At 45.9% G+C, this 27,205-nt stretch overlaps 1 protein-coding gene across 3 annotated transcripts; it reads left to right on the forward strand.

The window, feature by feature from the left end:
- The first annotated feature begins 1,528 nt into the window (after positions 1–1,528).
- Positions 1,529–27,205, forward strand: SOCS7 (suppressor of cytokine signaling 7). Of its 3 annotated transcripts, XM_070393064.1 has the most exons (10): positions 1,529–2,611; positions 10,126–10,190; positions 12,989–13,093; positions 13,546–13,647; positions 14,500–14,630; positions 15,137–15,305; positions 18,391–18,519; positions 19,125–19,260; positions 19,655–19,803; positions 21,329–27,205. In XM_070393064.1, the coding sequence occupies exons 1-9, from the start codon at positions 1,650–1,652 to the stop codon at positions 19,773–19,775; spliced, it is 1,920 nt and encodes a 639-aa protein (XP_070249165.1). In that variant the 5' UTR covers positions 1,529–1,649; the 3' UTR covers positions 19,776–19,803; positions 21,329–27,205. The 3 variants fall into 3 exon arrangements, with proteins under 3 accessions (XP_070249165.1, XP_070249168.1, XP_070249166.1); XM_070393065.1 differs by lacking the exon at positions 13,546–13,647 and having other exon boundaries at positions 1,531–2,611; XM_070393067.1 differs by lacking the exons at positions 12,989–13,093; positions 13,546–13,647 and having other exon boundaries at positions 1,530–2,611.

Here is a 27,205-nt window from a genome sequence, read left to right on the forward strand (position 1 = left end):
ATTGTGGACATATTCAGTATTTGAACTCAGTTTTCTGATTCAGCAAAGAAGTCACTCCCATAATTGACAGTTAAGACTCTTTTTTTTTTTTTACTTTCCTCTTACATTGACATAGAGGAAAATATTAACCAACATTCACTCCTTGGTAACCTGACACCACAGGGCTACCCTTCAAAACTTGGCAAAAATCAATGAAAGCATTCTGTGCGAATCAATTGGTAACATGGAACTTGCAATTGTATATTATTACTAGAGGCAGGGTGCACAAATTAGTGCACGGGTGGGGTCCCTTGGCCTGGCCAGCAATCGGGGCCTATCAAGGCCGTCCAGCCCAGTCCCTATCCCGGCCAATCAGAGTGGGGGGATGGGAGGGGGAGGGACTGTGGGAGGTTGGCTGTGGGAGCGCTTTGACCATCAGGTGGCAGCTCCTGCATTGAGTGTCTGCCCCCTGGTGGTCAGTGTGCATCATAGCAACCAGTTGTTCGGTCGACTGGTCATAATGGTCGCTTAGGCTTTTATATATATAGACTAGAGCAGCAGTTCTCAACCTGTGGGTCACGACCCCTTTGGGGACCGAATGACCCTTTCACAGGGGTTGCCTAAGACCATCAGAAAACACATATATAATTACATATTGTTTCTGTGATTAATCACTATGTTTTAATTATGTTCAATTTGTAACAATGAAAATACATCCTGGATTTTCATTACGAATCGATATTTACATTACAATTCTTAACAGTAGCAAAATTACAGTTATGAAGTAGCAACGAAAATAATTTTATGGTTGGGGATCACCACAACATGAGGAACTGTATTAAAGGGTCGCGGCATTAGGAAGACTGAGAACCACTGGACTAGAGGCTCAAAAAACATCTGATCGAATTAGCATATTACCCTTTTATTATTATAGAATTTTTGTAAATCGTGTGCTACATATCCTTACCTCAGTACAATGTATGCTAAACTTACGTATTCTATACATATATCTGCATACATCTCCTTTCCCCCCCAGAGTGTCAGTTCAACATCTATCAGCACGCCTCTGAGTCTCAGGACACATTATCCATGTGTCATTACAGAAACATTCACTACATGCCAGGGTGATACAGTTCGTCAATGAAGAAATGACCCCGCCTGGGTCGGTCACACATCGCGAGCGGCATAGGCGGGACCAGAAACCGAGTGACTCCCAAGGCCGGCAGCTCTCTCCCGGGACCGACCTGGAGCCCCAGGGCTGGTGCCCCCTCACCGGCAGGGGCGGCTGCGGCCTGAGCGCCCGGGAAGTGAAAAGCGAGGGTCGGACAGGGACCAACAGCCAGGCGAGAAGCAGCTCGCGGCCAATAGCGGGCCAGGCCGCGCGTCACGTGACGCTCCCCGGAGGCCGGCGCGAGCCCGTCCTGGGGAAGGGGCGTGGCCACAGCCTCCCGGAAATGACGCCATCCGGGGGCTGGCCTCCGCGGTGGCGGCGCGCGGCCTGGGCTTGCGCTGGCCTCCGCGCGTCCCCCGCCCCCCTCTATGAGGCTGAGGCCGCGGCGGCCGTTAGCGCTGTCGCTCCGGGGCCCGTGGCGGGCGGGGCTCCGGCGGGGCCCGGCCTAGTCCCCACCCCAGCCCGGCTCCCAGCCGCCCGCCCTCCCTCCCTCTCCCCGATGCAGGGGGCCGAACTCCGGGATGGCGAGGCGGCGGCGGCGGCGGCCGCTTCGTACCGCGTCCTGAGCCGCCTGCTCGGCTATGGAGAGGCGGCCCCCGAGCCAGGCCCGCCGCCGCCGCCCCCGGGCCATGGCCCCCCGCCGCCATCCTTCCTCGCGCGGCCCGGTGCGCGGGGCTCCCGGCCGCCGCAGCTGATGGTGTTCCGCAACGTGGGTCGGCCGCCGGAGGAGGAGGACGCGGAGGCAGCCCCGGAGCCCGGACCCTCGGAACTGCTGTGTCCCCGGCACCGATGTGCCCTGGACCCCAAGGCCCTGCCCCCGGGGTTGGCGCTCGAGCGGACCTGGGGCCCGGCGGCTGGACTGGAGGCGCAGCTGGCCGCTCTGGGGCTCGGGCAGCCGGTGGGGCCGGCGGTCAAGACGGTTGGTGGCTGCTGCCCATGCCCGTGCCCCCCGCAGCCGCCCCCTCCGCAGCCCCAGCCGCCGGCTGCCACCCCGCAGGCCGGGGAGGACCCCACGGAGACGAGCGACGCGCTGCTGGTCCTGGAGGGCTTGGAGTCGGAGGCCGAGAGCCTGGAGACCAACAGCTGCTCGGAAGAGGAGCTCAGCAGCCCGGGCCGCGGAGGAGGCGGCGGGGGCCGGCTTCTGCTGCAGCCCCCGGGCCCCGAATTGCCCCCGGTGCCCTTTCCGCTGCAGGACTTGGTGCCCCCGGGGCGCTTGAGTCGAGGGGAGCAGCCGCCGCCGCCGCCCCCGCCCCCTGCCGGGCCCCTCCGGCCACTCACGGGCCCTTCTCGGAAGGGCTCCCTCAAAATCCGCCTCAGTCGCCTCTTTCGCACCAAGAGCTGCCACGGTGGCTCCGGTGGCGGGTCCGGGGCCGGCAAGAGGCCTGCGGGGGAGCTGGCTGCTTCGGCCGCGAGCCTGACGGACGTGGGAGGCCCTGCCGGCCGGGAGCTGGACGCCGGGAGGTAAGACCCGCTGGGGGCATGGCCGCCAAACTTGCCTTTTGTGCTTCATTTCCCTTGTATTCTAACGAGATCCTGGCCCTTCTTAGGCCATGGTGTTCGTAAGGAGGCAGAGAATTGGGGCTGAAAGGCGGTGACATGGCTCCTTAGGTCGGAGCTAATTAGGGGAAACGGCTTTCCCCCTGCGTTCATTCCCCTTGACGTTTCTCACCTGGTTAGCATCCCTCCAGTTCAGAGATGACTTGAAACCATGCCTCCACCCCTAGCCTGGCCCGGCTTTTAAAGTTTTCCCAAGGTGGGTGTCTGTCTACCATGAACTCTCACAAGGCGCTGGCTGGAAATGTTTGTCCTTTGGGACAAAAAGTTGGTGTTGCATTGTGACCACCTTGCTTATTCCTCTTTCTGTTCTACCGGCAGCCCACCCCCTCCCTTCACACTCATGCATACAAATGATGTGATCAGTTGTAGGCCCACAATCAGTTGGGCCTTTCAGCACCAAGGTTTCATGTTTTCCTGGTTGGTTGGTCTCTTATGTACTTGGGATCTCAAGCCTGTGTGCTGACCACTGTCCGTGGGAAGAGAAAATAGCTCTGCTGTCAAGCCCATGTGAGAATTCCATGTCTGAGTAGTAGAAGCATTGGGGCATGAGTTCCAGGCTAATTGATGAAACTTTCAAACTTAGACATTGAGATTTTCCCCCTACATTTCTGAAGGGTGGACTGCTCTCTATCATCCAGTATATTGGTTTAGAAAGCTGTCACCTTTTGTGCCAATGAAATGAGACTTCCCTTGTGGTAACTGCCACTGTGGTTTGTGCTGCTGAATGAATTCTTAGAAAGGTTGGAATTGGTTTTGGTGCAGCTCATGTGATGGATTCTTGAGACACACTGGCAGCCACAACCCAAGGCCGAAGAACAGGGACACGTAGATTGAGAACTTTGTGCACCAGAATCACGTGGGGAGCTTTGAGAAAAGAAAGATCAGTATATCTGAGAGCCCAAGAATTTGATATTTAAAACGCTCCCCAGTTGATCCTGAAGTATGACCTGGACTGGGAACCACTCATCCATGGACTTCTCTTTTCAAGGGAACTTGGGTCCTCCAAAAGGAAAGTGAGGGTTACTTGGACGTTGCTGCCCTTCCGGAACGGCTGAGCCAGGGGCTTGTTTTGGGTATCAAACCAAACCAAAGTCCCTAAAGAAATCAGTAGGTTGATGCGTGTTACCCCTTCAGGGAGACCTGTTTCTGCATTTGCCTCCAATGAACTCATGCTCAGGTCTTAAAAAGTGTGTGGCTGCTGAAACAGCTCTTTTGTAGTAGGCTCTGCATTCGATGCTCCACTTAACCAGTATAGATGAAATTTTCATCATATGGGGGGAGGGCAGGATTGAAGCTGTGGGCAATGACATAGGACAGATTGCTAATTTTCTTGTGATTTGTCTTGCCTTTGTTCCATATTGACCAGGCCTTGGTCTAAGATTCCAGAGACGCTAGATATGAGGTGTGGCGTGAAATTAGCTGCTCCGTCTAATAGATTAGGAAGAGGAAAAGGCATATAACATTATACGGTTTTTGCCTTTGGAAGCAGAATTTAATGGTCATTGGCTGCTCTGTCACCAACCCTCACACTAAGCACAATACAGATTTCTGCTGCAGAGCAAATTGGGCTGTAGATCTGCAAAGCTTAGTTCAGGGCACTGGAGAATTACATTTTTTGGTCCAAGGGCTTTTTCTGATGAATTGGAGAAGAGCTAGGTATCTGTGTACGAACGTTCGGTTGACTGCTGTTAGGCAGCTTGTTGGACAGAGAATGTGAACACCTAGACTCCATGTAGAACTCCAGCATCAGCTGTGGGATGCTGGCCAGTTTTGCTTTCTTCATGCTTCTCTCTCTTTATTCTTTAGTAACAAGGTCCCTATCCTGACCTTGTAGGAATAGAGTGAAGACTAGAGAAGTGGAGATGGAATATTTTGTGCTTTTGGAGAAGTAATAAAGATTGAACTGGTGATTTTTTTTTAATGCTAGATTTGCTTGTTAGCTTTTACACAGCTTACTATGTGCCAGTCTTGCTGGCAGCCTCGCAGCTGTGAGAAACTTGGTAAGTCTGGCCAGGGTAGTTGTGATTTCTATGGATCTGCACCTCCTAAGGAAGGAAGAATGCGTTTGGATATTTAGCTTGTTCTCTTGTTTTGATTGGTAGGACCTGGAAGCTGTGAGAAATCTCAGTCTCTTGCCAGAAGGTATATGCCTTCCGCCTTAATGATGGTTGGAATCTCTATAGTCTTTGCTGTATAATTTGGGGCTTTTACAGTAACCTCTGGACATGATTCTCTTTGCTCTGCTTAATATCTACCTTTCCCACAGTTACCACTAGAAAATACTTCCTACAATCATTTTATAAGGCTAACAGTTTCCATAGTTTAACATTAAGAAAAACTTTAGTTCCTTTCTGATGTTTTAGAGTGTGCTAAGTGGACCTGCCTGGTTATTTTGAATCTTCAATCTAGTATGAGTTAGCTTAGAGAACTCTGAAGTGAAGGATGAAATGGGCCCACCAACTAACCAGGTTTCTGTTGTGGAGACTGGGCTAAGCCTTTAACACATATGTTCAATTCACAGAGCTGGGCTTGATGCCTGAGGGCTTCAGTGTAATATAGAATTGCTATTTCAGGAAAACCAGAGAAGTTCCCTTTTCTGTTTCACATATGTTGAGCTGATTGTCTTCCTTTATATTTGGTGAGAAATGGTATTTGATCTGACTTTTTAAAAAAAATTATCATAATACACACTTGGTTGTAAAGTTTCATTGTTTAAGTTTTTTTTTTTTTCTGAGTTAATGGCTAAGGCTATTACTATCGATCTTCATAGTTGTGAAGTGGAAAAATGGAGAACAGTTCTGTAGTCGTTTTCTATCTATTTGTTTCGGGGGGGAAGATACAATTCTGGAAAGAGAGGCAGGCTGCCTTGGCATCAGTTTGGGACCCTGCTGTTGTGGACAGAATTGGCAGACATGAGAAATCCTTTTCTCTGTTTCCTTGGGTCTTCAGGTCCAAGGGGGTAGTTTTAAGAAATAGCATGACATAGTGAGAGCAAAATGATTGTATGGTGTGATGAGGAAGTTCTGACTCTACGTTTGCGTTTTGGGTCCATACTCTATTGATCTTTTTAACTATTTTTCACAAAGTGGTTGTGGTTGTGGTTGGCAGCTCTTGTTTGGAACGAGCAGCCTGGCTTCAGAAATCTCTGTCCATTTGAGTCTTGTATCTTTCACTCCTTAATATTTATTTCCCCTGCTAACATCATTCCTAAGGTTTTAGACCTTGCACTATACCTTTTGGCTTTTCCCTGGAAGTTCCCTCCATAGGTTCTTTAGTTGGTTTATGATGGAGTTTTGGATCTGACCTTGCTGCACAGATGTCTGTGTATTGGAACTAAAAATGAACACATGGTTTTTGTGCCTGTAGCACATGAACAGACACTGGCTTATGACGTGTTGAAAATGGCACAGGCTGGCTGACTTGGCACTGTGTGCTTTAGCAGGGGCAGAGGTAACTTGCGGCTGTAAAGCCTGATATTTGGACATTCTTGTTTGGAAGTTACTGTAGAAAAGAACATGTGTAAGTCGTAAGGCATCAGTAGAGGAGATTAATGGACAAAGAAGGGAAGGCATTGCTATTTCATTGTTTATATTTTAGGTTTCAAGGAATTTGAAAAGTGGCCAATGGTTATATCAGTGTGTTGTCGGCCTGTCTAGTCTAATTCTTTTAACTCCTATTATCCCACAGATCTATTGCCATACAATTAGCAATTTTCAGAGTGCAGATGGACAGAGGCCTTCTGTCTCTTTGTTACCTGCAGCACAGGCAGTGCTTAGCTGTCACAAAGGACAACTTAGCCTCAAAGAAGACCTTTGCCTAAGGTCTCTTGCCACCCACGTGAGGCATAGCCCACCAAATCCTACCACCCCCACCCCCAAGTCTTTCTGCTACTAAGATGCACATCGCCCACTAGCAAAGTTAACAATGGCTTAACTTTGCACCCTAATGCTCATCAAGGTGATCTGGGGAGAAATAAAATAACATGGGAATGGGTTATAGAAAGGTTAGTTAAAAATGTTATCCCTATCATTCATGCTTTAAAAAAAGCAAAAACAGCACATCCAGCTTTTATCATTTTTAAATGTTTCATATATGCAAAAGGAGGTGTGTGTGTGCACTATAATAATAAATGCATACCTAGGTACTCATCTTTAAACTTAGCAGATAGAATGTTATCAGTTACCTTTGAAGACCCCTGTGTGTTGTTTCCTGATTATATCTCCACAGCTACTGTAACCACCGTCCTCAATTTTATGTTAATCATTCCCTTGCTTTGTTTTTTTAATCGTCATCTAGATTGGTCTTTTCATGAGTGACTGCCATTAGAATGCTCCCAGGATCCTTGAGACAGAAACTGCTTTGGATTTTCAGTTAGCGTCTCCCCGAAGAGAGAAAGAAACACTTATTATTAGCCTTTCAGCCTCTTAGACCTACCTCTCCAAGCTTCCAGCTCTGAGGCCCCCTTATTTGCCAGGAAAAAACCCATCCCAGGGCTCTTCAATGACTGTGCCTGGGTTTAGATTCATATGTATTTCTTTTTCCAGATCCTAGAAACTATGATTTCCTTCTTCAAAATGCTGGGGGCGGGGGAGGAGATGAGGTGGAGTGAGAAGGCCTCCGCAAGCTGTGTGCATTTGGGTACTGCCGTTCTTCAGTACTTGGCACTGAAGAGATTCGTCCCCAGCATGGGCAGATGGCAGAGTAATGCAGCTTCCTTTGAAAAGAGGCAAACAGCCAAGTGGCTGAGGTGTGAACCCTTTGAAAGACCAGTGCTTTAGGTTTCTCCTTGCTGAGTTTAATGTTGTACCATAGTTATCAAATAAAAATCAGTTTGAAAGCTCCTCAGTCTTAAAGTTCATGTCCAGTGGAATTAACTTTCTATTTCAGCCCTCTGAAGTGTTGGAACTAAGCTGCAGACTGTCATGAGCAACTTTTATAAACAGGGACCATGCATCATGCTTGTGTCTTGCATGATGCAGCCATTTCTCCCATGGGTGCCATGGATGGGGCATTTACTAGTATGATGGGCACCATCATTAGACTTCTTGTGTCTCAGCATGGAGGGAGGTTGCAGAGGGAGTTCGGGAGCGGAAATCTAGCTTCTGGGCTATTTTTGAGTAAGATCTTTACAGTATGGTTTTGAAATTTTGTTTGAAGTGAGTTCTGAGAATCTCAGATATCTATGCTAAAACATACATGCATAAAGATCTAAAATAAAATAATTTTAAATATGATTTTCTTTGCGTCACCTCTCCTCCTGCATCGGTGCAGTTGAAGTTTCATTTAGTCCTTTGGGTGAGAATAATTTTGGAAGGTGAGCCAGCTACAAGGCCCAGAGTCAGGCCCTCAAATCAGTGGTGGGAGGTTTTTGTTTGTTTGTTTTATAATTCTTTATTGTTGAAAGTATTACATATGTCCCCCTTTTTCCCCATTGACCCCCTCTAGCCCATCTCTCCCCCCCCACCCCCCCACACCAGGGCTTCAGCACCCTGTTGTCAGTGTCCATGGGCCATGCATATATGCACACAAGGTCTTTGGTTGATTACCTCCCACCTACCCATCCTCCCCCGCCTTCCCCCTGAGATTCCACACTCTGTTCCATGCTTCCATGTCTCTGGATCCACTCCGTTCATCAGTTTATTTTGTTACTTATATTCTACATTTGAGTGCGATCATGTGATACTTGTCTTTCTCTGACTGACTTATTTCACTTAGCATGATACTCTCCAGGTCCTTCCATGCTGTCTCAAAGGGTAAGATATTCTTTTTCACTGATGCATAGTATTCCATGGTGTAAATGTACCACAGCTTTTTTATTCACTCATCTGCTGATGGGCACTTGGGCTGTTTCCAGATCTTAGCTATTGTAAATTGTGCTGCTATGAACATAGGGGTGCATACATTCTTTCTGATTGGTGCTTTGGGTTTCTTAGGATATATTCCTAGAAGTGGGATTGCTAGGTCAAATGGCAGTTCCATATTTAATTTTTTGAGGAAACTCCATACTGTTTTCCATAATGGTCACACCAGTCTGCATTCCCAGCAGGGTACTATGGTTTCCTTTTCTCCACATCCTTGCCAGCACTTGTCACTTGTTGATGGTAGCCATTCTGACAGGTGTGAGGTGATACCTCATTGTTGTTTTAATTTGCATCTCTCTGATGATCAGTGATTTTGAGCATTTTTTCATATGTCTCTTGGCCATCTGTATGTCCTCTTTGGAGAAGTATCTATTTAGGTCCTTTGCCCATTTTTTTTTTGTCCCCGTTTTTTAATTGCATTGTTTGTCTTCCTTTTGTTAAGTTGTATGAGTTCCTTATATATTTTGGATATTAACCCTTTATCAGATATATCATTGCCAAATTTGTTCTCCCATACAGTGGGCTCAGTGGTGGGAGTTTTTTAAAAGTCTGGTTTATTGAGGTAGGACTTACATACCACCTAAAATTCACCATTTTTATGTGTCCAGTTCTATTAACATGTTAAGCGCCCAGCCTGTTTTGTCTTCTGGACAGAAAGTATAGTGTCAGTCACCAGTGACTGACTGGGCTCTTAACATGTTAATTTTGATAAAAGTATATAGTCATCATGACCTCTGTCACAATCAAGATATAGCATATTTTCATCACCTCCACAAGTCTTTCCCTAGTGGTCGTCAGTTCAGTCATCCTGAGGTGATTTTTTAAATAATGTGCACTGTTTTATTTATAAAATTTATCTTTATTGTTGAAAGTATTAAACTTAGCACATTTCTAGCCAGAAAGTCTGTCTTTTCACAGGAGATCTGGGTTTTTCCAGCTCGCTCCCTGGAGCAGCATCAAGGGGAAATCACAAGGAGAACTGTGTGACTGGCAGTTCAGAGAGGAGAAGGGGCCATCTGTTTGGGTGCCAGGCAGAGCCCCTAACCTAAGGAAGCCACCCTGTTAGTTGATGGCTTTAACCCATGGCTTGGAGACATTGGTGCATGTTTTTCGTGGTTGAAGATTACATGTGCATCCTGTAGTGCTGGTCTCAAACCCAAATATGTTCTCTGGTTCACCTTGCGACCTGCTGTCCTAGGAGCAGGCCCAGAGAGGCTTTTTCTTGGTTCCCATATGCAAATCAACTGTGTTTCTGACTTCCTCTAGAAATAGACTTGCTAATTACCACTCAAGGTGTTTTACTCTTTCAATGTGCTGGGTGAGGAGAGATCCAAAGGGATTTCTCATGCTTTTGTAGGCTGGTGAATTCTGTAGCCAGATCTATTTAAGGAATTGCCTTAATTATTTTATTCTCCCCCTTTAAATTTTAGGCTTTATTACAAAAGTGTTGCTGATAATGACTGGGTTTGCTTTGTTTTTCAGTGCATATGGAATTGAGTATTGTAGAGATTTAACCACCCCCCAGCACTTATTCTCTCTGTGCTTTTCACCCCCTAGGAAACCCAGGTTGACAAGAACTCAAAGTGCCTTTTCTCCGGTCTCCTTCAGCCCCCTATTCACAGGTAAGGGTGATCTCTCTCTCTCTCTCTCTTTTTTTTTCCTTCTGACATCTAAAAGCAGGAGTGTTCTGAGACCTGTCAGGAAACACTTACGGATGCATTGCAGAGGGAGCTTCAGGCCTCTCTGTGGTTATTTTCTTCATTCCCTGCCTGCTGGGTTTGGGGTGGGGCTATTTTTATGGTGTAGAATGTGTTCTTGACTTTGGATGCTTTATAGGTTGAGGAGTGACTGCTTGCTGGTAATTAAGTGACCCTGGCAGTTATGCCGTCCTTAGTTCAGGGTCAGCACTTATAAATTAAAAGGAGGAATTACAAATTTATAGGCTCGCAGTGCATGAAGGACTCCTGAGAAATCATACAATTCCTGTCTCTGCTTCCAAGGGAGTTCATGGATTAGCTAATAAACATGACCCATGATTATCTGGTCTATTTTTAAAGACTTTGGGCAAAGGGGATTACGTGAACTCTTGACTTACCCATTTTAGGGGCTACCAGTTCTTGCAGCTGTTAGAGTTCTTCATTGTGTCTAATTTAAGTCTAGCATCTAAGAGCAAGGAACACAGTTGCTAAAGAAGGAAAGCGGTTGAATGTCCTTTGGGCAACTGCCTTCTCTTTAATGGGGAACTTTTTCAGAGGGAGCCCTTTTGTTATGTCAGTCAGATGTGAAGCTCCCACTTGAATACGCTGCATAAAAGAAGGTCTTCACATTGCTTCAAGTCTCAGAAACTGGGCACTCATTGATTGTGACTGAGAAGATTTTTTTTAAAATCCCAATTTCAAACTCTTTTGGTACTGTGTCCCTCAAAAAGATGATTGGAAGAATTATGATTAAGGATAGACATTTCCAGAGTTAAGCAGGCTAGTGGGACCCCCACCCCCAGCCCTTACTACATAGATAGCCATGAGCTGTCAGAACAAGTGTGTTGGTACCTGTAATAGGCACAGGTGAAGAAGGAGATCTCTGTTTTTACCTCAAGCCCAGAATTAATCTTTTTACATATATATATATATATTTATTGACTTCAGAGAGGAAGGGAGAGGTAGATAGAAACATCAATGATGAGAGAGAATCATTTTTTTTTTAATATTTTTTTTTTATTGATTTTTTACAGAGAGGAAGGGAGAGGGATAGAGAGTTAGAAACATCGATGAGAGAGAAACATCGACCAGCTGCCTCCCGCACACCCCCCACTGGGGATGTGCCCACAACCAAGGTACATGCCCTTGACCGGAATCGAGCCTGGGACCTTTCAGTCCGCAGGCCGACGCTCTATCCACTGAGCCAAACCGGTTTGGCGAGAGAGAATCATTGATCGGCTGCCTCTTGCACACCCCCTACTAGGGATGGAGCCCACAACCCAGGCATGTGCCCTTGACCGGAATCAACCCGGGTCCCTCCAGTCTGCAGGCCGACATTCTATCCACTGAACCAAACCGGCTCCGGCCAGTACTAAAGAATCTTATCCTGTAGTAATATATCCTTCTGGTTAATAATTGTTTCCTCTCTAAAGTAAGGAACCCACATTTGAAGTGTTCTTGTTTCACACAGCTTAGCTCTTTTGAATGATTTTTTATTGAGGTGCTACACCTACAACCTAGACCTCTCTGACCCTTCAGGAGGCACACTTGTCTGGGTTCATTGCATTGCTCTGGGCATCTAGGCTATCGGTTACCAAGCTCTGTGATGAGTCTAGTATGTAGTACAACTTTCACTGATGACTTTTAGAAGAGCTTTTCTGTTTATCTTAATCTATGTTCAAGAACTTTGTAAAAAACAAAACAAAAAACAAAACAAAACTGTGTATTAAGCTCTAAAAGCCCTGCTCCTGACCATTTAGAGACATTGGTCTCTAATAATAATAAAATCCAGCTTAGGGGCTAATTGAGCCTCCTGAATAAGAAAAAGATATTGGAAATAACACCCTCAAATTAGAGAAATCCCGAGTTTTGACCTATTTTTGGCTGTCATCCTTAGTTAATAAAATACCCTTCATCCTCTGGTGACTCAATGGAGAGAGGGTAGATGGGGCTGGGTGGCGAGGAAGAATGTATATGGCAGAGAACAGAACTGCATCACATGCTGGGAAGTAAAGAGAAACCACATGTCATCTCCCTAACCTCCCACCCCCAATCAACTTCCTACTGAGAAGCTTCCTCTAAGCTTACCTGACTTTTGGCCGACTGTGGAAGTAGTTAATTATTAGGGTTGTAAATGTACTTTTCAACCTTTGTAGCCTCAGTTATTAAGAACTAATTCATATGTGAAATGGGTTCTCTTATGAATGAATAGTGTGAAAACTCTAGACATGGAAAGCCGTTTAGGAAGAAGTTAGGGCTAACATTGGGACCTTTATTTGCATGCAATGTACCATGCAGCTCTTACAGTTTTTGGCACTTGCTTTCTATGTTCACTTGGGCTTGTAACAAGCTGCTCGCTTTGCTCCCTAAGGCAGAAATTAGTATGCAAGTCTGTAAAAATAAATGGTTTCCATTTGAATAAAGATGGCTTGGTCAAGGTTCTATTGTCAGTGGCAGAGTCACAATGAGTTGACTTTCCCACTGTCAAGCCCATGTTTTTATCCTTAAAGAATCCTTGGCCATTAAGATGGTAAAGAAATGATAGCATTTAAAATTGACTTCCCAGGTGTTTAGGGGTGATTCCAGCCCTGGGAGCATTAGATTTTGAGCTTTTTGAGAGCCAGGGACCTCTAACTTCCCTTGCTTGCCCTTTGCTTTCCTTTGCTCTGGCCTCAGCTCTGGGCAAGGTGTTCTGTAACGTGCTTGCTCCATGAATCCCTCAGGTGAAACAGTATCGCTTGTGGATGTGGACATCTCTCAGCGGGGCCTGGCCTCTCCACACCCTCCAACTCCCCCTCCTCCTCCGAGAAGAAGCCTCAGCCTCCTAGGTATAGTCTCCTCCACTCTCCACCTTCTTTCTCTAGTGGGAGGGGGAGCTCTCGGACCTGTTTTTATTTGCCAGGAGCCCTACAAGCTCCTGGGTTTCTAATGATGAACCAATTATGTCCTATCCCTTTCTCAATACCCCTATCATCTGCGTAAGTGGTTGAATGAGTGTCTTACCTGCATGCTATTACAGCATTTATTATCCATGTGTTGATTAGATCTGCATTTATCTTGCCCTGAATCTACAGCTAGTGGGCTGCTTTAAGAATATCCATACTTTTCTGCAGAGGAAACCAGATTAAGATGATTGTTGCCCTCTGTACAAAAAATAGGGTGAAGGTCAGGCCATCTTGCCCCAGAGGGCAGCCTGATGGTCCTTCTCCGCCTCCTGTGCTTCGCCTTGCTCAGTCTATGCTCATATTTCTGAACCTTTTGCTTTTGTTCTCTCTTCTAGATGATATCAGTGGGACGCTGCCTACATCTGTCCTTGTGGCTCCGATGGGGTCTTCCCTGCAGTCTTTCCCCCTACCTCCGCCTCCTCCACCCCATGCCCCAGGTTAGCTTAGCTTAGAGACGAGACTTGCAAGAGTTGGGAGTACAAATGATAAACTTTTTGAAGGATGGGAGAAATCTATTTATGGAAATGACAGAACTTATGAGAAAGCTTATAGAACTCCTTGGAAATGAGGCCAAGAACTGATTTTTCTAACCTGTTTTATTTATGGAGTTGAATTCGATTTTTGTTAGAAATAAAAGACAATTGAATTTTTTTCATCCTTTTGCTACTGAGACTTTTTTTTTTTAATCCTTGAGTAGACATCATTGAGGAAACTAATTTCAGGACAGTGAGGAGGTTTAATATATTGCTGGTTTTCAAAGTTCTGTGGTTTTTCTAAGCTTTTAGTACTGACTGCAGCCTTGTAAATATGTAGCAAGCATTTAGTAGCCCATACCTGCTTTGCCAGTCTCCAGTACCCAAGGAATAAAATGAATGAAATCGGCATTTTTTTCTACTTGCCTGGCAAAATCGTTATACTTCCTGGGCAAGTAAGCGAGTCACTATTTCCAAGGCTGCTTTACCGGCACTTCACCTCGAGGTGGGAGAAGTTGGAATCACTCTAGGCTGGTGAAGGCCCTGAAGTAGTCACCTTAGTCAGGTTAGTGAGCAGCTCCCCACCCGCTTCCTGGGGTTCAGTGCCCTCACCCATCCTTCACAGCTTACACAAGCCCACACAGCTTTTTGTTCCAGCCCATCAGCTCTTTCCCACTGCTTTGGCTTTCACCCTTTCCAGCTTAGCTTCTAATGCCTTGCCCCTCTTCAGTTAGCATCTCTGTTTTGGGAGGAGGGTGTACTAGTGGTTGGGAGCATTGAGGGTAAGCGAGTGACCACCACTCTCTCACCTTACAGATGCATTTCCGCGGATTGCTCCTATCCGAGCAGCTGAATCCCTGCACAGCCAGCCCCCCCAACACCTCCAGTGTCCCCTCTACCGGCCCGACTCGAGCAGCTTTGCAGCCAGCCTTCGAGAGTTGGAGAAGGTAGGTGGCACTTGAGCACTGGATGCTTGCCTCCTCTCCTACTCCCTAGTTCTGTACCTGGCTCCCTTTGTATTATTTTTACAGGGAGAGTAATTTCCTTGTCTCTATATTTATAGTGACAAAGCAAGATACTACTGTTATCAATTCTATAAAATATATTGTAAAATTGAAACTTGGGGGTGGTGGTGGAATTGAATGTGATAAGGAAAGGCGCGGAGAAATGTTTACATAGTCTAAACTGATTGTGGCAGATTAACTGACTTGGGTCACCCTTCTCTTCTTTGAAGGGCCTTGGTAATGGAATTGTAGAATGTTCCTTCTGCTACTTTGGAGGGTTAAACGTATATGGAGCCTGGTGTGTATTGCTAGTGGTTGAGACACTCCCACAGCTCTTCCCTACTGAAATGTTTTGGAAATGGGCTTCTCCTATGGTGAGATAGATTGTGCTGAACACTTTGACATTTCTCTGTTCTGTTAACCACTTGACTGCTTTTTATCTTTGATAGTGTGGTTGGTATTGGGGACCAATGAATTGGGAAGATGCAGAGATGAAGCTGAAAGGGAAACCAGATGGTTCTTTCCTGGTACGAGACAGCTCTGATCCCCGTTATATCCTGAGCCTCAGTTTTCGGTCACAGGGTATCACCCACCACACTAGAATGGAGCACTACAGAGGTAAGAGGGGCTAGTGTTGGAGGGAAACCTTTCTCTACCTTTGCTATTTGACTTTTTCATAGGAAGCATTCATAGAAATGGAGAAAGAATCTCATAGAGTCAACTGAATGCTGATATGGGCACTGGTTTCAATCACTAGAAGAAAAGTTGGCAGGGGTAGGGATGAGAGTAAGGGTTCCTTTTAAAAGTATTCTCAGCATCTTGTTTCCTAAAATAGGAGGGCCTAAATAAGACTATATATATATATATATATATATATATATATATATATATAAGCTGAGGTGGTGAGGCTTTAGATCGTGGGCGAGGGCAGGACAATAAGTTGAGAAACTCAAATATATATATACTTTATTGATTTTTTACAGAGAGGAAGGGAGAGGAATAGAAAGTTAGAAACATCAGTGAGAGAGAAACATCAATCAGTTGCCTCCCACACACTCCCTACTGGGGATGTGCCCGCAACCAAGGTACATGCCCTTGACCGGTGCCTGGGACCTTTCAGTCCGCAGGCCGACGCTCTATCCCCTGAGCCAAACCGGTTAGGGCTAAACAAGACTATTGAAGAACAGAACAAAGCCAGTAAAACTCTCTTGGTAGAAAAAAGAAATAACCTAGACAAATTCTCCCAAACTTTGTTCATAATTAAACTTAACATTTAGAGATGCTTTCTATTAAATCATATGGACAGAGAGGAGAATTTAGTGTTGATACTGGACTGTTCTGTTCTGAATTTCTTTGCCTGATAGTCACATCAGCTCTTGTGCCAGTCAGCATGGTGATGAAAATTCTCTCTTGGTCAACTTTGTAGTCTCTTAAGAAATAGTCATCAGAACTCCAAGAGTTTGTGAAATCAGTGTGCTTTATAGACTGTCTACCTGCTTCCCAGGTGGTACCCCTTTCTGTGTGGTCATGTTGTGCTTAATGTTGCCGTCGTGTCTAGAAGATGACTAGTTCAACACCACTGTCTGGATTAACTTTGCAGCAGGGCCTTCTGTACTTAACTTGGGCCAGAAACTTGTGACAGTCATTGGTGGTAGGACTGGATAATATATCATTTGTTGAAATATCTGCATATGTTATAAATTTTAAAAGTATAGAGAACTTTGGGGAGTTTTAGGGATTCCCATCTCTCACACTCTTCCCATGTGTGACCCCCTTAAATGAGCTGTATTAGACATCCATCTCAAACGAGTCTCTCTCATGCTCTTCTGAGGCACCACCATGTCTTTCCTGCCCTCAGCCATGTTCTGCTGGATTTATTTGGTTTGCTTCTCTTGTGAGGCAGGAAGTAGCTGTTTAGGTCAGCATGGTTTCCTCTGCCTCTACCTTTGTCTTAGAGATGCATGAAGAGAAAGGAACTTCAGTCCAAAGACCTGAGCATTCATTAGTTAGATCACTGTGGGATAGACTGCTGCCTATTTTCCTACTGTTCCTAAAAGCAAAAATCAGACAAACAAATGCAAAACAAAGCATTTCAGAGTGAAGTATTTTTATAAACCTATTTTAAAATAAATGACTGGGCCATGGGAATAAATGTTTGACCTCTAGGTTCCTGATAGGTGAGATGCCAGGAATGAGAGAGCTCTTTCAAATGGTTCTCCAGTTACTTTTTATTCAAAGGGACTTTTCTTTCTTGAATAAATGGAATTTTTCATAGAAGCCTTGTGGGCCTTTTGGTTGCCAGTTTGCAATAGAGCATTTGTCTTCATCTTTTTAAGTGATACTGTAAGAGTAGCTAGAGAGACTCAGATCTGCAGTTTTCTTGAGTGATTTAGTATCCCCTCTGTGGGTGATTCTTTTGGATTTAGAGCTTTAGTTTTTTGTGTTTTGTTTTGTTTGAAGTCCTGGAAATTCAGATTCCCTTTTACCTTTGGGATCTTGAAGTTTGGGGTGGGATCTTTGTAACATGTTGGGGCATGGAATTTTAGAAGTTAAAGGAAAGACTTAGAATTTGATTTTTTTGTGCCAACACATACATGAATGGGTAATACTCACAAAACCTCTCTTCTTTCTTCAACTGTCCCATGAATACTTGAAAACTTGGATCTTTTTGAGGGGAATGTCATTTAAACTCGCTTTTGCTATGGCAGTCTTTTTTCCCCCCAATTATAGTTGAATTCAATATTAGTTTCAGGTGTACAGCATAGTGACTGCACATTTATGTAACTTACAAAATGATCCCCCTGGTAAGTTTAGTATCTCCCTGACACCATACATAGTCTTACCATAGACTATGTACATATATATATATATTTAGTCCTCACCAATGGATATTTTTTCCCATTACTTTTTCAGAGAGTGGGAGGGAGGGAGGGAGGGGAGGAGGGGGGAAGGGGAGAGGGTAAGGTAGAGGACTGTATGTCCTCTTCGGAGAAGTGTCTATTCAGGTTCTCTGCCTCCTTTTTATTTTATATATGTGTGTGTGTGTGTGTGTGTGTGTGTGTGTGTGTGTGTGAGAGAGTGTGTGTGTATATTTCAGAGAGGAAAGGAGACGGGAAGAGAGATAGAAACAACAATGATGAGAGAAAATCATTGACTGTCTGCCTGCTTTTTAATTGGATTTGTTTGGAGTTTTTGTTTTTTTTTTTGCTATTGAGGTGTGTGAGTTCTTATAAATTTTGGATATTAATCCCTATGGGATGTATCATTGGTATATATCTTCTCCCATTCAATAGGTTGTCTTTTTGTTTTGTTGATGTTTTCCTTTGCTGTGCAAAAACTTTTTAGTTTGATATAGTCCCATTTGTTTATTTTATTTTCCTTGCCTAAGGAGATATATCAGAAAAAAATATTGCTAAGAGAATTTCAGCAGAGTATTTTTATATCTTTTTTCTGACTTGAATTAATTATTTACTTTAACAAAAGCCTTGTAAGACCTAATTTATGTCTTATTAAAGGCAATAGCTTTCTTTCCATTAACTGTAGAACAAGTAGGAACAGGTGGCTTCAGGGACCTTTGTCTGATTCAGCTTGCCCATAAAGTCTTGCCCTCCGAAAAGTGAGAATCATAAAAATGTGCAAACCAGCTTTCTAGGTCTTTTTAAAATGTTTTACATTTTTACCTCTTCTTAATTTTCACTGGTAGGAACCTTCAGCCTATGGTGTCATCCCAAGTTTGAGGATCGCTGTCAGTCAGTGGTGGAGTTCATTAAGAGAGCCATCATGCACTCCAAGAATGGGAAGTTTCTCTATTTCTTGAGATCCAGGGTTCCAGGTATGGCTGTGGTTATTACAAAATTATTTAACTTACTTGGGTATAGTCTAGTATAGTATCAAAATGCACCCTCCCTCCAAAAAAGGCCACACTTGCTTAAAGCTTTTTATCTTGGCTCTTACAGGAAACCCTCTTTCTAGAGTCCAGTGGTTAGTCCCCTACCCTTGTACATTAATCCCTCAATATACTGAGAAGGAACCTTTGCTTCTCTAACCACATGAGTTAGAAAACTGATCCTTCCTCCGATGTCCAGGCATCATGTGAATAGTTTACACTCTGAGATGTCTCCTTGTCCCTGATCCAGGCATCTTACATTTACATGTGAAACAGGTGAGAGCTCTCGGCTCATTTCCATGGAACAGGGAAGGTGAAAGAGTGTTCACTAGAAAGGCAATGGTAAGGGTCAAGAATAGATTCTCTTGAGTGAAATATAGTAGTTGTAGTTCTGCAAATGGAAATCAGCAGCCTTTGTGGAAGGAAGCTTTTGCACAGAACACACAGGTAAACTATAAAGGAGCCCATTTCCTTTCCCTGAACTCTTCATCAGGGAAGTCATAGTTGCATTGTTCCTACTGAATATTTCTCTTGGTTTTTCATTCTTGAAGGACTGCCACCAACTCCAGTGCAGCTGCTCTATCCAGTGTCCCGATTCAGCAATGTCAAATCCCTGCAGCACCTTTGCAGATTCCGAATCCGACAGCTCGTCCGGATAGATCACATCCCGGATCTCCCACTGCCTAAGTATGATGTGGTCTTTAGGGTTGGGGCAGGAAGGAGGGTTACTTACAAATGTTCGTGAGGCCTGCAAGCCAATTGCACAGGCAGAGTCTGGCAGTGTTCACAGGTTTCACTTCTCCTTTGTCCTGACACCTAACTCTAGACCTGTTGTTAATTGCAGCCAGAAGGGAGGAAGGTGTGTGTGTCACCTTCCCTTCTGCAGTCTCTATGAAGGGTGGAGGGAAGGAGACAGAACTATAATAAAGTGAGAAAATGGGAATTTTGTTAGGGTTGCAAAGTGTTTGGTGTAGTCTCAACCATATAGGGATTGAAAAGAAGGAAGAGTTGAACAAAGGTGGTCTTTCTTTTCAATCTACGTAAATGACACTTTGTGTGTATTCCTCTTATGTTTTTGCAGACCTCTGATCTCTTATATCCGAAAGTTCTACTACTATGACCCTCAGGAAGAGGTATACCTGTCTCTAAAGGAAGCGCAGCTTATTTCCAAACAGAAGCAAGAGGTGGAACCGTCCACGTAGCGAGGGGCCCCGCTGGTCACTACTGAGGGTATGAGCGCTCTGCCTCTCGTCCAGCCATGTCTCTTCCTGGGCAGTTGTCATCATGCATGGGCCTTGTCCCCCAACCCCCACCATCCCGTGTGTATCCAAACATCTGCCCATAGAGTTACCACATCTGATAACAGAATCCCCAAGGGGCACCCCAATTGGAAAAGAGCAGGTAGACAAGGGAGACTTAAAGAATATTTTTGCCAAGCAACGTGCAGGCTAACTGCTGGATATGAAGAAGGAGAAGGACACACACGTGTAACTAAGTGTTTAGCCTTCTCTCATACTTCGGCTGGCTCCCTGATATTGCACAAATGATACACAAAGCTGGAAGCCAAAGGAATCTTTATCAAAGGAAACATAAACATGCCTTCAATTGCAATAGAAATACACTTCGTTGAGAGCTCCACTGTGTCCCATGGCTCGGGATGGGGGAGAGAAAAAACAGCTCACTCTTCCCTTTAGGGATCCATTTAGGCCACTGAAAAGTAAATTGTTCAATAGACTAAGTGAATTAGCTAAGGAATTCACTTCTCTAAGAGGCTATTCTCCCATTGCTACACTAAGTTCTCATTTATTTTCCCATAAAGTATCGTGGAATACTGGTTTGTGCAGATGAGTTCTAATTAGTCTTTTAAATTTCATTAAGGTGAACATTGAAAAGTAGAGGTGAGTAGGGACCAAATTCCCACAGAATAGTGGTTTTGGTAGTGTGGGTTTACATGCACAATCTCACATTCTAGTGATGGGGTGCGTGATAACTCATCCCCATCTTTAGTGTGGAGTTTCGTTTTTAAAAATACATATATTTTGCCCTAACCGGTTTGGCTCAGTGGATAGAGCGTCAGCCTGCAGACTGAAGGGTCCCAGGTTCAATTCCGGTCAAGGGCATGTACCTTGGTTGCAGGTACATCCCCAGTAGGGGGTGTGCAGGAGGCAGCTGATCGATGTATCTCTCTCATTGATGTTTCTAACTCTCTATCCCTCTCCTTCCTCTCTGTAAAAAAAATAAAAAATAAATAAAATATATTAAAAAAAAAACATTTTTATTGATTTCAGAGAGGAAGGGAGAGGAAGAAAGAAATAGAAACATCAATGATGAGAGAGAATCATTGCTCGGTTGCCTCCTGCACGCCCCCTACTGGGGATCGAACTCGCAACCCGGGAGTGTGCCCTGGCTGGGAATTGAACTGTGACCTCCTGGTTCACAAGTTGATGCTCAGCCACTGAGCCACACCGGCTAGGCTCAGCTCCTTTTTTAATCCCTAGAAATAGGCGGAAAATTACGGAGTAAGGGAAATGGAAAGAGGGAAGTTAGAGCCAGTTTTTGGCATCCAGGTTATAAGCTACTCAGGCCTCCTGACAAAGGCTGTTGCTGCATCCCCAGCCAGCTACAGTGTTTGTGGAAGTGTTTGGCTCCATTCTCCTTTTGAGCTACGCTCCAGAGGCTGGGCTGTTCACTTCACTCTATTCTGATTCCACTCTGGTGAACCACTCTAATTTCTTTTACCTCCCCTCCCCACTAGGCATTTGGTTGCCAAGCTCCGGTTTTGAAGAACCAAATGAAGGTACCATGAAAAGAGGAGTGAGGAAAAAACAAGAGGAACTAGGAAGGGTTGGGATCCTCTGTGCAAAGACTGTGGTCCCCCTCGCCACCCTGGGGCTTGGAAGAAGCACACAACCATACTGAGTGGGGCTCCAACCTTCCCATCCGCCCATCTGGTGTCTTGGAACTGGATGAGCTCCTGGAAAACTGGAAGAAGTCTCAACACTGTTCCCTTTTCACAACTTTTGTTTTGGATATTTACATTTCTTGGTATGGAAAACTCAAAGGCAGCTGGGTTTTGCGCCCATTGGATTGGAAGTGGTGTGAAGGGTGAGCCAGGTCCAAAGGAGGGCTGGGTTGGGGATTGCCAGTGCCGGTCAAGCAGCTGGTGCCAAAGGCAGATGCGAGTCTTCACCATTGACCTTGAAGAAGGGGAGAAGGAGTCTAGTGCAAATGAAGTTAGGAGTTTCTGGAGGATGAGAATCTGCTTCTCTTTAAGCATATGTAGCTTCAGTAGGAGCAGGAAGGAAAGAGGTGGGTGGTCTCAGAAGATTACTGCACAAAAACTGGCAGATGGCCTCTGCTGGGGGAAGTAGTGACTCCTTGAATCCTTTCCTTTTAATTTAGGAACCTGACTTCAGAATCACCTCTCATAGAAGCTGGATTCGTTTTGTTTTATTTAATTTTTAAGCTCTGTGACCTCAAGTTAACCTCATTCTTTCTCCATCCTCAACCTGTTCCCCAAGATAACTGTACATTTCACTATGGTCATGGTCACATCATTCCTATTGCTTTCGCCAGCTGTCAAGGCAATAGTTTTTTCATCACCTGAGCAGTAGCGCTCCAATCATGGCTGCTAAAGTTAATGGAGCGTGCCTCCAGATTCTTAATGGCAAACCGTACCCATGACTTGGGAGCCAGTGTTACTTACCTCCAGATGTCTGTCAGTAGTGAGAGCGACTGTGGAGGAAGGGTGTGAAGCGAAGCTATCATGGTTGTGCTCTTCCTACAGAAAGCTCTCTAGTGTCTCAACTGTAATAGGATGTCCTTAGATCAGAGAGGAGAAGAGCGCTACATCTCATGGTGTATCACTGTCGCCCCACTTCTGGAACGGGAGGTAGCAAGGGCTTCTTCATTTTCCTGTGTTCTTTCTGGCAACCCAAACATTTTCCTGAGTCAGATCCTGTTTGTCCTCCTTTGACTGGGATTCTGTCAGATGCTGATTTCAGAGTTGCCAGTCTTCCAGTGGAAGTGAGAAGGAGGAAGAAAAACTCCAGTGCTTCTCAATGGCCCTCAATTCTCTGAAGCAAGCCATTGTCAGATCATGTAAGATTATGCGTTTGCTTTTATGTAGAGTTACTCTGGGGAAAGGTTTGCTATTAAGATGTGAAAATTGAGCTGTTTGGTCTTTACTGCTCTTTTGCAGTAGTGTTCCATTAGTCTGCCTCATTTGCTTCCTCTGTGCTTATCTCTGTCTCATCTCATTAGATAAATAGTACTGTCAGGTTTCTGGTTTCCTGATGGCTTGGGGTGAGGCCCAGTGATTTTGGGCCTCACCTTGTAGCTGAGCAGGGAGGAAACGTGCATTGTTATTTGCCTCTGAAGAGGTGGCCCCAAAAATGAGCTGTGAACCATAAACACAGCCACCTCTGGTTTGTCGGGAGGTCCCTCTTTCTGGCCTCCATGGTAGTCTTACCAGCCAGTTAAGACTGTGATCCCAGAAATGGACTTAACCTGTGAGTCTTGCTTCTTGAGGGTACAGATTAATTTGCCAGCTTGCAGAAAGTACCACCCACCCCCACCACCGTAGAGCCTGAAGTCGAATCCATTTGGATCCTTGAGTGGCTGGTGTGCAGCTACCTGGGATTTTTTTTGACCACTTTAGCTATAATTTAAAACCATTCTTAGTGTTTGTTTGCCTGGCTCTGGGCTAGATATGGAGGAAAACACAAGAAGTGGAAGACAGGGTATCTGGCCTTCATGACCGTGTGTGACTGCCACACACGGAGCAATTGGAGAATGGCTCCATGGCAGAGAAGCAAGGGCTGTGTGTAAAGAAATTCAGAGTGGGGAAGAGCAGGGTAGACAGATGGTGTAGGAAAGCTGAGGCGGTGAGGCTTTGGATCGTGGGCGAGGGCAGGACAGTAAGTTGAGAAACACAGGAACCAAAAGCATGGAGGCAGAAATCTGCATGGTGTGTACTGAACAGTGCACAGCCCCACGTTAGAGCGGAAGCACTTCAGAGCCCATTTTCAGTGCAGTGGTCTAGACCGGAACCTCCAGGTATTGGGCAGATCTGATTGCTGAGGGCTTAGGATGGTAAACTTGGGTCCAAAGCCAGAAGTCACCTGGGTTCCTGCCATGGCCAAGGACCTCATTGCTCTCAGTGCAGCCTGGGTGAGGGAGGCAGAGCTCCCAGCCCCTCTGTGGTACCAGGGTTTCTGTTGGAGATTTCCTGTGTTCAGGTACAAATGCAAACCCTCTGAGGAGGCCCAACCTCACCCTGTCCTCCTTTTTCCTGGGAAGGGTGGTGTTTACCTGTGTCCGAAATCTGTCTGTGCTTCAGTCATAGCCCAGGCTGCAGCCTAGTCCTTCCTCAGGAGAGTGGGCTAAAGGCAGAGTAGTACAAGGGGAGACAGGCTCCATCAGACGTGGAGGAAGGGGTGTGGCGGAGGTGCCAGCCTGCTCAGAGGAAACAGGGAGCCGGCGCAGCCAGCCTGTGGTCAGCACTTCCCCTTCATCTCTCTGGCTGGGCCCACGCCCTCCTTTGCTAATTCTGTGCAGTGCTAATTGAAATACAGTCTACGGAGGGTACTTACTCCTTCTTGGTTGTATTTTAAAGTCACCAACTGGAAAAGGCTCTCACTCCTAGAGACCCCTCATTGATAGCTAAGGTGGGTGGGTGGTGTCAGTCCCCTGAGGCCCTGCCTGTGTAACCCTCGCTTGTTTAAGGTTGATCTGCTGGAACCTTCCTCACTGTGAGCTAGTTTCAACTACTGCTACAACTCGCTACTGCTTGAAACTGTGTGCTGTGGTAGGAGCACAGGAGTGAGGAGGGTGAGGAGGTTGGTGTAGGGACTAGGTAAATGGGTGACGCTGGGAGTTTGGGACCATTGGTGATGACCTTGGCCTGGTCTCCTGCCTGTGGCTCATTATAGTGAATGTGTATTCACTGGAGTCTGAGCCGAGGGCTGCATCCATCAGCCTTCCGTGAGGACAGGCATGGCCGGGAGCTCGCCACCCAGTTTATGCTCCTCCACCTCTTTTCTCCTTTTCACTTAGCTGATTTTGCAGGCCCCTTATTAAGGCTGGGAATGATGTTAAAATAGCTGTGAACACCCATGCAGTGTGCATCCTGGAAGAACTGGGGAGCAGGGAGGGTGGCTAGTGGCCCCAGATCTGGGTGTAAGAGACTAGAGTGGAGCTGATGCCCTGGGGTGGCCACCCATTCAGGCTTCACCCAGAGCCCCCAGAAGAGCTGGGCCTGCTAGGCGCCCTCAGGGCCCAGCAGGGGGGAGGGGGTGGGAGGAACTTTTCCCTTAGGTTCCATCTGTCTGCCCTGCTGCCTCTCCCTTGGCCTTGAGCCCTGAGCCTGGAGGACTGGGCACTGGGATAGAGCTGTGGCTGCAGGAGGCAGTGTGAGAGTTGTGTGTATGTGTGTGGTGTGTGTGTGTCTTCATTTGTGGAAGTCTTGTCACCAGTTGGGGTGTTGAGAGCATCTCCATTGTGGGGAGACTTGCCATTTGTTTTCCACTTTTAAGAGAATGACATGCCCCCTGTCCCTAAGGGAGGAGCTTTTGAGTTAGACATTTTCCCTATGGGAATCCTCTTGGTTTTGTCTGTGGGAAAGGGGGGAACAGATGAATGATTTTTATCTCTTAATCGTCAACACAGCTGTTCTTACACTGAATTTGTGCTATTGCATACATGTAGCCATCTTTCTTTTCACTGCAGCAGTGTTTATTAGTAGTTCAAAATGATTTATTTGCTCCTGGGGAGTAAAACCTTTTTTATTAAAAAAAGAAAAAGAAAAAAAAATGTGACCCCCTTCCCCCATGATTGTGATCAGATTATTGGGCCACAAAGCTCAAGAAGGCAAAGTCAAGTCTGCCAGGCGCCTCATCTCTCCTGTTGTGACATTGGAGCCTTCTTGCTCAGCACAAAATGACAGGAGGCCTGGAGATGGAGAGCAAAGCCTTGGGAAGAGTGAGGTGGGGTTGGACCGCAGAGACGGGCACTGGGGACTCGGGTGCTGCAGCCAGAAAAATAGATAAGAATTGTATTTAAAATATTGACTCTAATCTGCCAGAGAAAGACCTTTCTTTACGTGCAGATTCTATTCTTTGTCCTTTTTATCCCTACTTGACCTTCCTTGGTGTAGGTGCTGTCCATTTCTTTCCTGTTTCCTTCCTGTCCTTTCTACCCCCTCCTCCCATCTCTTTCCCATCCCCTCTACCTCCCGGAAAGCCAGTCCTGCATGCTGAGTCTGTGACCTGCCTTCAAACCCATTTCATCTCATGTAGAGGGTACCTGGAACTGCTCCCTCCCCGTCTCCCAGCCCCGCTCCTCTGCCACGCCGAGAGGCATCAAGGGGCAGGCGAAAAGCAGCCAGCCGAGGCGGAAGACATGCATGTCTGGTTGCAGCTGGACTGCGATCTCATAGTTGCCCCTGGAGATAGAGTGCAAGGAAAGCTTAGGGCACTCCTGATCAGAACCCAGGGTAACAGCCCCGCTCAGACTGCATCCTAAGCCCCCTACCCAGCTCAGGTGGAGCGGAAGGCTGGTCTGACTACTCATCCTTGGTGCTCCCTTGAACAGGGACCTTCCCTCGCTATTAGGCCCAGAACCTATTCCAAGGGACAAGCATAATCCAGGCACCACGCTGTGGGCAGGCCAGGCATTGGAATTCCCAAACTGGTGCTGCCTGTGGCATAGCCACTGCTGTACATTTTTTGGTTATTTTTAAGAAACTCAAGGCGGGTGTCATTCTGTGCTTGGGTAGTTGCCAATTCTTCACCAAAGGGGAACCACACCCCCTGTAACCACTTCTGCCCTTCAGCCCCCACCTGCCACCCATACCCCTGCCCTCCTCCAAGCCAAAGCGTGGCCTGGCTTTTATCTTCCCATTTAGTTTTTCTCCTTTCCTCTCCCTTTTTGTGCTTAATTTATTAAAATAGTTACTGTATAATTTATTTTCATAAGCTATAAAAAATTACTAAATGGTTAAAATAGACTTGCAGGCCAATCTTAAATGGGGTGGGAGGGGCTGAGGGTGGGGTGGGCAAAGATGTTTTGATATAAACAAAACAAATGCACTTTGGGTGTGATTTGGTATTTTTCTGGGGCTAGAGGGGTGGGTTGGGATGTCCCTGTAGGTTAGTTCCAGAACGGGCTGTCTGTATATATTGTAGTAATAGGCATGTTTGACTCTTGTGAAGGGACATTAGTAGCTGCTGCAGGTCCTGTTTGGAACCCCATGTACAGTTCCCAGTTTTTTGTAAGTGTCAGTGCGGGAGGCATTTGACTCTTGTGTTTGTATCTCCTTTTTATGATTGCTGTACTGACCCATGTCTTTTTGGGGAGGGGTGAAAAGAGATTTGAAATAAAACTGTTTAGAAATTACTTCATGTTATTCGAGTGTGTGGTTTTCAGTTCCTCTCCATCTCGTATGACTCCTCACACCACACCCACGAAGGTCAGATGACCCACTCTTAAGGATTGGGGAACCCCTGTGACATCAGTCAGCTAGAGCGCATCCAGAACTGGGCTTGTCAGAATCAGATGTTGAAAATATTTTTTGCGTCTGATGACCGCTGCTCAAAGCTGCCTTCTCCTTCCTTAGGACATGCAGGAGCCT

This window comes from Myotis yumanensis, unplaced genomic scaffold (genome assembly GCF_028538775.1).
Source record: "Myotis yumanensis isolate MYYU_CA2020_CCGP unplaced genomic scaffold, mMyoYum1.0.hap1 SCAF_16, whole genome shotgun sequence".
Taxonomy (NCBI): domain Eukaryota; kingdom Metazoa; phylum Chordata; class Mammalia; order Chiroptera; family Vespertilionidae; genus Myotis; species Myotis yumanensis.

Coding starts and splice junctions, on each gene's coding strand:
- SOCS7 (XM_070393064.1), top strand. CDS start 1,650: ATGCAGGGGGCCGAACTCCGGGATGGCGAGGCGGCGGCGGCGGCGGCC. Junction 10,191..12,988: donor CTTCAGCCCCCTATTCACAG/GTAAGGGTGATC, acceptor TGAATCCCTCAG/GTGAAACAGTATCGCTTGTG. Junction 15,306..18,390: donor TAGAATGGAGCACTACAGAG/GTAAGAGGGGCT, acceptor TTTCACTGGTAG/GAACCTTCAGCCTATGGTGT.